The 12,444-nt window shown below is 60.3% G+C and overlaps 1 protein-coding gene across 2 annotated transcripts in view; it reads left to right on the plus strand.

Annotated features, from left to right (window-relative positions):
- Positions 1 to 9,285, plus strand: part of TCF7L1 (transcription factor 7 like 1) — a 97,925-nt gene extending 88,640 nt beyond the window's left edge. For both annotated transcript variants that reach the window (XM_075910880.2, XM_075910882.2), the window contains 6 exons: positions 552 to 635; positions 3,362 to 3,505; positions 5,033 to 5,192; positions 6,241 to 6,348; positions 7,431 to 7,491; positions 8,363 to 9,285. In XM_075910880.2, coding sequence (XP_075766995.2) covers positions 552 to 635; positions 3,362 to 3,505; positions 5,033 to 5,192; positions 6,241 to 6,348; positions 7,431 to 7,491; positions 8,363 to 8,799 — 994 coding nt within the window. In that variant the 3' untranslated portion in view covers positions 8,800 to 9,285. The remainder of the gene's footprint in view (positions 1 to 551; positions 636 to 3,361; positions 3,506 to 5,032; positions 5,193 to 6,240; positions 6,349 to 7,430; positions 7,492 to 8,362) is intronic.
- The last annotated feature ends 3,159 nt before the right edge of the window (positions 9,286 to 12,444 follow it).

The following is a 12,444-nucleotide window of genomic DNA, read 5'->3' on the forward strand; positions in this document are numbered from 1 at the left end:
CGGATCGATCTCTGATCTGTTCTGTAATGAAGATCAGCCCTCGGTCCCATTGAGAACAGTAAGAGATGGGATAGCAGTTTGCAAAAGAAAAGTTCTTTGTGGAATGAAGCAGAACTTTATTCTTCAACCTCTGCTGAAGAAGAAACTTTCCATTGTGGAGTGTAATGGCAAAAAATTACCATAAATCCTAGAAATATTCTTTAGCTGTAGCCTAGGAACAAAATTTCAGTGAGTTTTGAAGGAGGTTTGAAGAGTCTTGGATTATTTTATTATGACACTTCAAGAGATGCTCCAAAAGACCCATTTTAACCTTAATGTGAACTAAAAAAGAATGGCTTTCCTTGTAATTTCTCAAACCATATCCAGTGTTCAAAGAGGAAGTGCTTTCATTTTGGGTGGGACGCGCTGAATTTGTCACACCGCCTGTGACAAGCAGCTTCCCAACTCAATCAGAGGGACACGTGTTCGCGTGGCTTCCCCGGGTGATCATTTTTTCTTCCTTTTGTCGTCTAGTTAAGGACCTTTTGTTTTTCTTTGCTTGTCCGTTTCAGGCAAGGACAGCCGGTGTACTCCATTCCTCCCGGGGGATTCAGACACCCGTACCCTGCCCTAGCTATGAATGCTTCGATGTCCAGGTGAGTACACACTGGAGCGGGATGGGCAGCGTTCAGTCAGGATTTCAACTAGGACGTGCAAAGACGTAACAAGACCCCCAGGGCCAAGGGGACAAAACCCCTTTCTTGTAGAGGCAGAGGGGGTGGTTATGGGGGTCTCCTGAAAGAGCGTTTGTGCAGAGACAATGGAGGGTCTGGGACAGAGTGCAGAACAAAGGAGAAGCGGGGAAACAGGCAAAGTTTGGCCCAACGACTAACAGCTTGAATCCCTGTGGGCCTGCAAGCCGAATGCTGAAGGCCTCTGGCCAGTGGCTCCTCCAACAGACCCTGGAGATGGGTCCTGTGAATTTGTGTCCTTGTGCCTCTGAGTGTGTGCTCCCATGGGCACCTCAGAGCCACGGAAATCTGGAATTGTGGGAGGTCGCGTCTCTGCTCTGAGGCAAGAAGACCCTCTTCTCTCCACCCGCCGAGGGGCGTCGCGGGAGGTGCTGAGGACGAAACGTCACAATATTTCTCCTTAGCAGTTTCCGTGGGGGTTTTCGGATGTCACTGAAAAAAAAAAATGGTGACGACGTCTCTTCCGGACTTGCCGTGGTTCCGAGCTTTGTGGCTGACGTCTGCGGCTAGTGGGGGTTGAGATGTGCCTCTGTGCACACAAGACCAGCCCGGTTTAGACCTGCGTGGCTCACTGAGGGGGAACACTGCCTTCCTTTTTGCCACCATTGGACACGAGAGGACTGGACAGATGCCTTACGTTTTCCTTCCCTCCCCATCCTAGAGCACCAGGAGGGGTGTGCCCAGTGCTGACCCCTGTCGCACCACAACAAGGCCGAGAAATTACCCACCGGAAGATGCTTGCCATGTCGGTGCCCTTGCTTTGTACCCCGATTGGCTCGCTTCTCTCACAGAACCTCATTTAGGAACTTGGACACAAATTGGTCCCCCAACACCCTTCTCTGCGTCTGGCTCCCAGCCCGGCGCTGTGTTCGGCCTCACTAGCTGAGACCATTATCCTCCTTGGAGGTGACGCTGTGTTCTGGCCAGCCCGTTCTCTCTGCCGGGGGAGTGTCGGGTTCCCTGTGAAAACCCCCATTCTTAAGCACTTTTAGGAACCAGAAGGGAGGCCTGCGTCCCCCAGCGGGCTCAGCTGGATCTTATCCTTTTCCGCAGCCCCAGAGAGGTTGGTGGGTTGGTTCTTCATCCTCTGTTCAAGCTACACCCAAGACACTTTGGGCCAGACAGGGCCTTGTGCTCATGTGGCCATCTGTAGCTCCTCGAAACGAGCATCCATCTCCACAAAGAAGGGGGCTGATTCTCTCTCCCCTCTTATCTGATTTTCCCCAACTTTTGGTCGTGAGTCAAACCAACAGCCTGCGGCGCAGGGTGAGTGTTCGTAGGGTTCTGGCCACGTCTCCGGGGTGGAGCTGGAACCGGGGTCGGGGATGGCGACAGATGCTTGCTCAGAGTGTCGGGGGCTTGTTTGTTGCTGGCTGAGAAGCTGGACAGCCCCATGATGCTCTGTCCATTCTGTGAGCTATTCGACACACTTGCGGTTCCGAGACACAGGCAGAGGCTCTTTCGGGGAGATCCACCTCCCAGCTTTTGGGCACCACTCGCGTCACCCCAAGCGATCGCTGATCAACACTAGCAGTTCTGACGAGGACTGGAGCAGGAATCCTTTGCTTGCTGGGTCGTGGATGCACAAATCTCATGTTGGTCACGTGTAATTGTGGAAAGGTAGGACTGGAAAAGTGCTCAAGAGATCAGAGTTCTTTTCTCCCCTCATCCCCCTTGTTAAGGCAGGACCACGTACAGTCAGCCCGTCCCTGACCGATGTCTGTCCAAGCTATTTGTAAAAACCGCCAGTGCTGGGGATTCCACAGCCGCCCTTGTTTCAGAGCTTAACTACGCTTGTGGTTCGAAGCCTTTTCCCAGTATGTCCCCTGACACTCCCTTGCTGCTACCTACGCCGGTGCCGCCTTGTCCTTCCCTCGGCAGGCACGAAGAACAATCGATCGCCATTCTCTGGATGACAGCCGACCGCATACGAGAAGTCGATTCTCATCATGTCCTGCCTCCACATGCCCAGTTCTTTCAAGCTTCCCCCCTCGAGCAGGTTTTCCAACTTGCTCACCGGTTTTGTTGTTCTGTGACCTCTCCGATTTGCCAGTTCTCCAAGTGAGGTTAAGGAGAGCGGACAGTGACCTGCTTCGACAGGGACGTTCGCCCTGTCACAAGACCGTCACGTGACCGGGAGTGCGCAGTTGCTCTGGGCATGAGAGCAGCCCCAGAGCCTGTACAGAAGGGAGCAGTTCCACAGCCCCCAGACAGTGGATCTGGGTGACTAATCGCCCTCAATGCACCAAGCCGGCAGACCTGCCGGGCCGTAACCCAGGGCCGAGCGTTGGCCAAGAGGCTCTTGCTGCGTGTCCGATAGTCCAGCTTGCATTGGGTCAAGTTGGAAAACCATCAAAGACACTTTCCTGGGCTCCGTCCCTCCCACTGGATCCTTGCCTCGCCTCACCAGCCCTTCCTGATGCTTTCCCTCTTCCCCCCCAGCATAAACTCTGTGGACCAGGTGTAACATACGCCCCTGCTAGCGGGCAGGAAGTGGGCTCGGATGCTGAGGAGTCCCCAGGGGTGGGAGGTGAGGAGCTGGCCATGGGGAGAGAGTCGCACTGTGTGGCTGCGGCTGTTGCATTCATGTGTAACGCCCGTGTCCCGCTGTTTTGTCTCCCATGCTGCAGTCTGATGTCCAGTCGGTTTTCCCCCCACATGGTCCCGCCTCCCGCCCATGGCCTGCACCCCTCGGGAATCCCACACCCCACCATCGTCTCCCCCGTCATCAAACAGGAGCCTACGCCGGCCAGCATGAGCCCCGGAGGGAATTCGTAAGTAACGGGGCAGCTGGCGAACGGGACGGGGTGTGCGCAGCCGAGCCCCGGGCGTTCCAAGCTAGCGAGGGTGCCCTGGTCCGGTCCCACTCGCGGGGTGGGGGTTGCATGTCGGCGACCCGTGGCCGGGAGAAAGACGCAGGGATCACGCTGGGCTCACCGGCTACCCAACGGGGAGGCTGTTTCCAAAAGTTCTCATTGCCAAGGAAGCGTCCTGCAGTACTTGCTCAGGCCTGGCTCTGGGCCAGTCTCTGGCCCTCTGCTATCGGGTGCCCCAAGAGTTAACCCACGGCCGGCTTGCAGCCTTGTTCTTTCCCTGGTTACTACTGTGTGAGTGGCTGGTTACCACCTTAGACCCCACTTCCCCCAAGGATTGCTGACAGGCGCCTTGGTCACGCTGTAGCTGCCTGCCTGTTGCCCCCGTCTGTTGAATTGCTGCCTGTGGCTGTTCGCTGCTGCCCTCACCACCTTCTCACACCCTCCTTTCCTCCTCCTCCCCCTCCTTCGTCTCCCCTGGGTGTTCCCACTGCAGCCGCCTCTGGCAGCATGTCCCTGCGGCCCCGCCTCCCCCCCACCCAGCTGAACCCCCCTGCCCCAAGTTGCCAGCCCCATTTCCTGCCGCCTGTGACTGCCTACTCTGCCCTCCCTGTTCCCTTGCCTGCACCTCTTACAGTCCCTCTTCCCTCGGGCTGCCTCTGCCGGCCTCAGGTCCTAGCCAGGGTCCCTTGGGCTGTCGCTCGCCCAGGTGCCCCGCTCCTCCCCCTCGCCCCTGCGGCCTGACTCACCCGCTGTAAAACCGGGTGACTGGCTCTGAATTAGCCTGACGTCATCCAGATGGGCGGGGGGCGGGAACCTGCATTCGCCTTCTCCGCTGACAAGTGTCCCCGTAGATCTGAGCAGCCGGTGGCCATTTCAAAGGACACGGCTGCACGCCGGGCACAAGGGGAGGCTCTTCGGGGGCATTTAATGGCCCATGTGAGGGTTATGGGGTGTTAGATTTCAGTTAATTGAATTCTTATTGGTTACTCGACTAATCTATGGTCCCTGGGGGCGGGGCCGGCAGCCAGTGCGCTCCAGCCCCGCTCCTGAGGAGCCCCCGGCCGCCCCACGCTGCTGTCTCTGTATCAGAGGTAGCAGCATGGGGTGGCAGGCTGGAGCTAGTCCACAAGAGGAGCCAGTTTAAAAGCCAGCTCCCCTCGCGGACCGGCTGCCAGTCACCCTGCGCTGCTGCCTCTGAAAAAGAGGCAGCAGCCCATCTAGGGCAGCAGCCCCTGTCTAGGGAACCCTGCCGGCCCGGCTCTAATACACTTTAAATGCCGAGCTGCAGCAGGGGTAGGTCCCAGACCTGTTTCAAGCCAGGACTGAGCTGCGCTGCTGGCCAGCCGGCTAAAAGAATCTACTGGCAAGGGGGGGGGGGTAGGGGGGCGGGGGGAGGAATATGTGTGTGCTGTCTATAGCATTAGCCTATACGCTTCTGCTAATCGGCTCACCCACTGCACGATGTCATGCCTGTGACGGCTGCAGGAAATCCCCCGTCACTGTGAAGAAGGAGGAGGAGAAAAAGCCCCACATAAAGAAGCCGCTCAACGCGTTCATGTTGTACATGAAGGAGATGAGGGCCAAGGTGGTGGCGGAGTGTACGCTGAAGGAGAGTGCGGCCATCAACCAGATCCTGGGACGAAGGGTAAAGGCCCCGTCTCCCCGTCCCGCGGCGGGTTGTAGCCGGAGAACGCTGCCACTGCGGCAGGGCCTTGGGCTCAGCCTGCACCCGCTTCCCCAGGGGCTTCGTGTGCGCTGTGCAACGGGGAGCATGACGGGAGTGGGGCCCACGGACGGGGGCACTGCTGGCTCCCTGCAGTCTTCCACCTGGCCTGCGCCCCCGCGGGGTCGGAGCGTCCCCTGCCGTGCCCCCGTGGGGAGCAGAGGGGCCGTGTCCCCTACCCCGGGGGATTCTGGCCCCGCGTCTGTGCTGGGCGCCCTGGCCCCTGCCTAGAGGGACGGAGCAGCCGGTCTCCACTCACCCGCTGGGGAGCAGCATCGAAACGGTGCCTGGGCCTGCTGCCCTGCCGGGACCTGGCCAGAGCCCCAGCTCTTCTGGGCTGTGGGGAGCTGGCAGCCATCGGAGTAACCCGCAGGCTGCTCCGAGTTACGCACCTGGCCCGGTGTGGGCTGCAGCGCCATTGCCACTGAGCGGGGTGGGGAGGGGAGTGACCACGTCTGGGGAGGGGGGGGGGGAGTGACCACGTCCTGGGCAGGGTGGGGGAGGGGAGTGACCGCATGCTTAGCGGGGCGGGGGAGGGGAATGACCACGTCCGGGGAGGGGAGGGGGGGAGTGACCACATCCTGGGTGGGGTGGGGGAGGGGAGTGACCACGTCCTGGGCGGAGTGGGGGAGGGGAGTGACCACGTCCTGGGAGGGGAGGGGTGTGACCGCGTGCTTGGCGAGGCGGGGGAGGGGAGTGACCGCATGCTTAGCGGGGCGGGGGAGGGGAATGACCACGTCCGGGGAGGGGAGGGGGGGAGTGACCACATCGGGGCGGGGGAGGGGAATGACCACGTCGGGGGGGGGGGGAGGGGAGTGACCACGTCCTGGGCGGAGTGGGGGAGGGGTGTGACCACATCCTGGGAGGGGAGGGGTGTGACCGCGTGCTTGGCGAGGCGGGGGAGGGGAAGTGACCGAGTCCCCGTCAGCCCCTCGCCCGCGTCTCGGCTCAGCCCCTCTTCTCCCCCCAGTGGCACTCGCTGTCGCGGGAGGAGCAGGCCAAGTACTACGAGCTGGCCCGGAAGGAGCGGCAGCTGCACTCTCAGCTCTACCCCACGTGGTCTGCGCGGGACAACTACGTGAGTCTCTGCGGGGGGGACGCGGCCCCGGTCGGCCGGGCTGGGGGCCGTGCGCCTGCGCAGTGCGGGACGCCGGGACGCACGGTCGTCACGGGCCCTGCCGGCCGTACCCGCCTGGGCAGGAATCTGTAATCGGGAAGGGCCTCCGGAGGCTACGGGGGGGAGGGGGGGGGCCTGACACAGAAAAATCAGCCGGGGGCCGCGCACCAGCGAGAAGCAGAAAGATGCTCCCCACATTGGGGGGGCGGGGGAGGGGACAGGGACGGGCTAAGAGCTTTTCTGCGCTCCAGCCTGGCAGTGGAGGGGGGGGGTGGAGAGGGGCAGGAGCGCCAGTGCAGGCTCCCCCATGCTGGGGGGCAGCCCTGAGCCTCAAGGGCCTGATCCAGGCAAACCGGGGGCCACATTCGTGCCCTCCACAGTCCAGAGAAGGGGCCGTGGCGGTGAGAGCTGGGGCAGAGCTCCTGAAGCCAGTCTGGAGGTGTGTGTGTGGGGGGGGGGGTCCCCCGCTCGACACCCTCCGCTCACAGCCCCCCGCTCGAGGATGCCCAAGTTCCTGCAAAGGCAGCACAGGGGCCACTGGGAGAGGTCGCGGGGTCCTAGGCCCCTGGGGCCCAGTCCCGGGAGAGCTCTCCAGACCCGCCTGGGCACCTGGGAATCGGCGCAGGGGTAGAGTGGGCAAGGCCCTCCCGGCACCGCAGAGGGGGCGCTCAGGGCGAGATGGGGGAGCAGGGCGCCGGGCGCAGGGCTGCCCAGATGGGGCGTCAGGGAGGCTGAAACGAAACCCGACCTCCGAGCCCACAAGTGCGCGAGGCCCCAGCCGCCCCGGCGCCAGACTCCCCGGCATTGCAAAGTCCCCAGCGACCTCGGGCGCCCCACGGCGCTTTCCCCTTCGACGTGTGGCTGAGCCCCCCGGCCCGAGACGCCCGCGGGCCGAGTGAGGAAGGAGCGGGGGTAGAACCGGGGAACTGCCCGCTCTCTCGCTGGCCCCCAGCCTCCCCTGCTGCTGCCTGGCCCGGGTGTCTCGCCCTGGGCGTTTGCTGCTGCTCCTCAACCGAAGCTGCATGCGGGACGCTCTTTTCCAGGGCAAAAAGAAGAAGCGAAAGCGAGAGAAGCAGCCGCAGCAGCCGCCCCCGGACACGGAGAGTAAGTGACAGGGCGCAGCCGGCCCCGACACACTGACCTGCCCCACCGCCTGGGCAGCCGGGGCCCAGCAAAGCCGCTTGGCTGCCCGAGGCGCCGGAGTGGCCGGGAAAGCCAGGGGGAGCCCGGAGCCTCGGTCGGTTAGACGCTGCGGCAGAACGGCCCCTGGAGCCCTGAGTGGAAGCGCCGCCGGGCGCCAGCGCCAGTTCCCTTCCCCTGGCTCCGCTGCTCCCTGCGCCGTCCTGCCGGCGAGTGTTGGCGGCTCCCTGCCCTCCGCCCCGGCCCCGCCCTGCACGGCTGCGTTGGTGCAACTGGACAGCACAGCACTCGGCGCCCGACCCCCTGCAAGCTGCAAGGAGCTTCTGGGCCGGCCTCCGGCTTCCCCAGCCCTGTCCCCACGCACAGGCCTCGCTTCCAGCCGGGGACGTGAATGGTTAACCAGCCAGCTGCTGGCGGGGGACGCCGGGGGTTGCTCTAGCTCCCAGGCTGCCCCCTTTTCCTGGTTAACTAGTTAAACTTAACATTCAAGCGATTAACTAGCCAGGGTTTCCCTCCCTGCCTCCAGCCCGGCGGTGGGCTTACGCATTAGTGAGGCTTCCCCGCGGGTGGTAACCCCCCGACTTGGTAGTGAGGACGCAGGCGAAGTCCCTGGGGCTGGCAGCGCCCAGAGGAGCGGTGCTGGGTGCTGCCGGGTGACGCGACAGCTGGGCCGAGCAGGCTGCTGATTCGGTGTCGCGCATGCACCGTACCCGTCGGTTACTACCTGTGGCTCTGTGGGTTTCCACGCCTGGGCAAACCCGCCCGGCCACGGGCGCGGGGGAGGCTGCCAGCCTCTCCAGAGCGCGGCTCACCAGCCTCTCTTCTACCCTTCCAGGCTCTCTGGCCGCCAAGAGTAAAAAGCCATGTGTGCAGTACCTGCCCCTGGAGAAACCCTGCGACAGTCCGGCCTCCTCCCACGGCAGCATGCTGGATTCGCCCGCCACCCCGTCAGCAGCGCTGGCCTCGCCCGCGGCCCCCGCGCCCACCCACTCGGAACAGGCTCAGCCCCTCTCCCTCACCACCAAGCCGGAAGCCAGGGCCCAGCTGTCTCTGCACTCCGCGGCTTTCCTGTCGAGCAAGGCTGCCGCCTCCTCCGCCGGCCTCAGCAGCCCCTCGCCTCTCCTCTCCAGACCCATCCCCTTCGCCTCCATGACCCACACGGCTCTCCTGGCCTCGCCGCCTGCCTTCCCGGCTGCTCTCCCTTCCCCGCAGGCAGCCCTGGCCGTGCTGCAGGCGCAGCCGCTCGCCCTGGTCACCAAGCCAGCCGACTAGGGGGGAGCGGCCCTCCCCGGCTCCCCGCTGTACATTGCTGAAGCCGCAATCGGGATCCAAACGCAGCCAAACCGTTATTGGTCAATATTTGACCCGTGCTGAACTCTTTTGTACGTGGACTCCGGAGGGAGGGGCCGGGTGCTCAGAGCCGTTCCCAGCTGCCTCTGCCTTGGCCGTGCGGACTTGTGAGGACGGAGCCGCTCTCTGCGGCACGGGCTACCTCTGAGCAGGGCTGCCCCACCAGCCGGCGGGTCTCAGTGCCAGAAACGCCGGCCCCCTGCCCCAGAGAAGGGCCAGCTTCCCCTCCCCGGAGAGCACCAAGATCCCTGCCCCCATCTGGAGGGAGTGCCTCTTGCCGGGACGGTGCCAGCACACTCTGCCCCATGTCCTCCTGTGGGTATCTGGGGGAGGGGAGGGGTTACATCGATGGGGACGTTTTCCCCTCTAATCATGTTTTTACAAAAGGAAATAAAACTGCAGCTGCAACGTGCCGTGTCCGCGTGTTCAGTGGGGCGCCCCCTCCCAGTCGCCATTTCTCCCCCGGGGGCCTTGCCCCCTCCGGCCAGGGCTGAGGGTTTGTTCCGGCCGGTGCCCTTGGGACGAGCATGGCCAGCAGCTCAAGGGACGGGCTTATTCCCCTTCATGCGGCTCTGGTGTCCAGTTCTGGGTGGGCCCCCATCGCAGAAAGGATGGGGTGCATTGGAGAGTCCAGCGGAGGGCGACCAAAATGATTCGGGGGCTGGAGCACATGACCTGTGGGGAGAGGCGGAGGGATTTGGGCTTGTTTAGTCTGCAGAAGAGAAGAGCGAGGGGGGATTTGAGAGCAGCCTCCAGTTCCCTGCAGGACCCCAAGGAGGCTGGAGAGAGGCTGTTGTCAGTGGGGGCAGATGGCAGAATGAGGAGCAATGGGCTCCAGGTGCAGGGGGGAGGTCTAGGAAAAGTGATTTCCCGAGGCAGGTGGAGGGAGAGCTCCCTAGGGGGCAGGTGGAGTCTCTAAAGTTAGTTTAACTTCTGTGCCAGGGAAGATAATGGAGCAAGTAATTAAGGAAATCATCTGCAAACACTTGGAAGGTGGCAAGGGGATAGGGAACAGCCAGCATGGATTTGTAAAGAACAAATCATGTCAAACCAATCTGATAGCTTTCTTTGATAGGATAACAAGTCTTGCAAAAAAGGGAGAAGCGGTGGATGTCATATACCTAGACTTTAGTAAGGCATTTGACACGGTCTTGCATGATATTCTTATCAATAAACTAGGCAAATATAAGTTAGATGGGGCTACTATAAGGTGGGTGCATAACTGGCGGGATAACCGTACTCAAGAGAGTCGTTATTAATGGTTCACAATCCTGCTGGAAAGGTATAACAAGTGGGGTTCCGCAGGGGTCTGTTTTGGGACCGGCTCTGTTCAATATCTTCATCAACGATTTAGATATTGGCATAGAAAGTACGCTTATTAAGTTTGCAGATGATACCAAGCTGGGAGGGGTTGCAACTGCTATGGAGGATAGGGTCGTAATTCAAACTGATCTGGACAAATTGGAGAAATGGTCTGAGGGAAACAGGATGAAGTTTAATAAGGACAAATGCAAAGTGCTCCACTTAGGAAGGAACAATCCGTCTCTCACACACAGAATGGGAAGCGAATGTCTAGGAAGGAGTACGGCAGAAAGGGATCTGGGGGTTATAGTGAACCAAAAGCTAAATATGGGTACGTCTACACTAGCTCGTTAGTTCGAGCTAGGTAGGGTAATTAGGGCAACCGGAGTTGCAAATGAAGCCCGGGATTTAAATATCCCGGGCTTCATTTGCATGTTCCTGGGCGCCACCATTTTAAAATCCCCCTTAGTCCGAACTCCGTGCCCACGGCTACATGAGGAGTAACGGTAGTTCCAATTAGGATCTTTAATTCGAACTACCTACTCCGTGCTGCGTGTAGCCGCGGGCACGGAGTTCGGACTAAGGGGGATTTAAAAATGGCGGCACCTGGGAACATGCAAATGAAGCCCGGGATATTTAAATCCCAGGCTTCATTTGCAACTCCGGTTGCCCTAATTACCCTACCTAGCTCGAACTAACGAGCTAGTGTAGACGTACCCTATGAGTCAGCAGTCTGATGCTGTTGCAAAAAAAGCAAACCTGATCTGGGCTGCATTAACAGGTGTGTTGTGAGCAAGACACGAGAAGTCATTCTTCCGCTCTACTCTGCGCTGGTTAGGCCTCAGTTGCAGTATTGTGTCCAGTTCTGGGCACCGTTCAAGAAAGATGTGGGAAAATTTGGAGAGGGTCCAGAGAAGAGTAATGAGAATGATGAAAGGTCTAGAAAACATGAGCTATGAGGGAAGGCTGAAGGAATTGGGCTTGTTTAGTTTAGAAAAGAGAAGATTGAGGGGGGACATGAGAGCCGTTTTCAGGTGTCTAAAAGGGTGTCACAAGGAGGAGGGAGAAAACTTGTTCATCTTGGCCTCTGAGGATAGAACAAGAAGCAATGGGGCTTAAAGTGCAGCAAGGGAGGTTTAGGTTGGACATTAGGAAAAAGTTGCTAGCTGTCAGGGTGATCAAACACTGGGATAAATTGCCCAGGGGGGTTGTGGAGATATTCAAGAGCAGGTTAGATAAATGTCTATCAGGGATGGTCTAGAGACATTTGAGGGCAGGGGACTGGACTCGCTGACCTCGAGTTCCCTTCCAGTCCTAGGATTCTCTGATTCTATGGCAGAGGTGCGTAAGGCCCGGCTTGGGATGACTGAGTTGGGCTGGTCCTGCGGGGGGTCGGACTCTTCCAACTCGAACGGTCTCCGGTTCCGTGCAGTAACACAGAGCAGCACCTGACTTGGACAAGGGGCTTCTCTGAATCCCACTCATTCCGACAGACTTGATCTTCCACCCCCAGGAGCTCTTTGCCAGCCTGTAGTGGCTTTGCAACCCGGCAGAGGGGCTCCCAGCGTTTCCAAGCAGGGTGAGTGTGTGTGTGTTGGAGGGACGGGAGTTGCATGCCAGTCTCCAGCTGCCTTAGACCGGGCTCCTCCACACAAGAGCCCTGCTACGCCTGCATCGCACCAGGGCCCGGCGGCGACGGAGGAAGAATCCAGCTGCAAACCCCTCAAAGCACTGACGGGCAAGGAGGCATCTGGAGCCAGCGATGCTCCGGACAGGCGGGAGTTTGGGGAGGCGGCTGCGGGTGCCCTCCCCGGATCTCAGCCCTGGGCAGTGCCACCAGCCGCAGGAGTGCAGCGGGCCGGGCAGGCTGGCCTGAGCAGGGAGCTGGGAACTTTGCTGCATGCAGGCGGACAAATCGTCAAATGCAGAAACCTGCCTGACTCCCCCACGCCACAAGGTGAGCAGGAGGGCAGGAGGGTCCTTTACATTCCTGGGGCAGAGGGACCGGGCCTTCTCGCAGCCAGGCCTCTGCGGCTGCTGCTCTTTTCCAAGACGTGTGGGGGAAGGAAGGCAGGAAATGCTCCTGCCCGCAAGACGACACAAGCAAAGCAGCGTCTAAATGAACCACAGAATGGAATCCAGTGTCCCTCTGTCCTCCCAGGTGTTGAATCTGCCCTTGGCAGGCTCCAGAAAACCAACTTTTCTTCCAAGATGAAGCCAAAAAACCAACCCATGAGGGGACGTGTGCAAGAGGCACAGAGCTGA

The sequence above is a fragment of the Pelodiscus sinensis genome, chromosome 28, assembly GCF_052426305.1.
Source record: "Pelodiscus sinensis isolate ZL-2025 chromosome 28, ASM5242630v1, whole genome shotgun sequence".
NCBI lineage: Eukaryota > Metazoa > Chordata > Testudines > Trionychidae > Pelodiscus > Pelodiscus sinensis.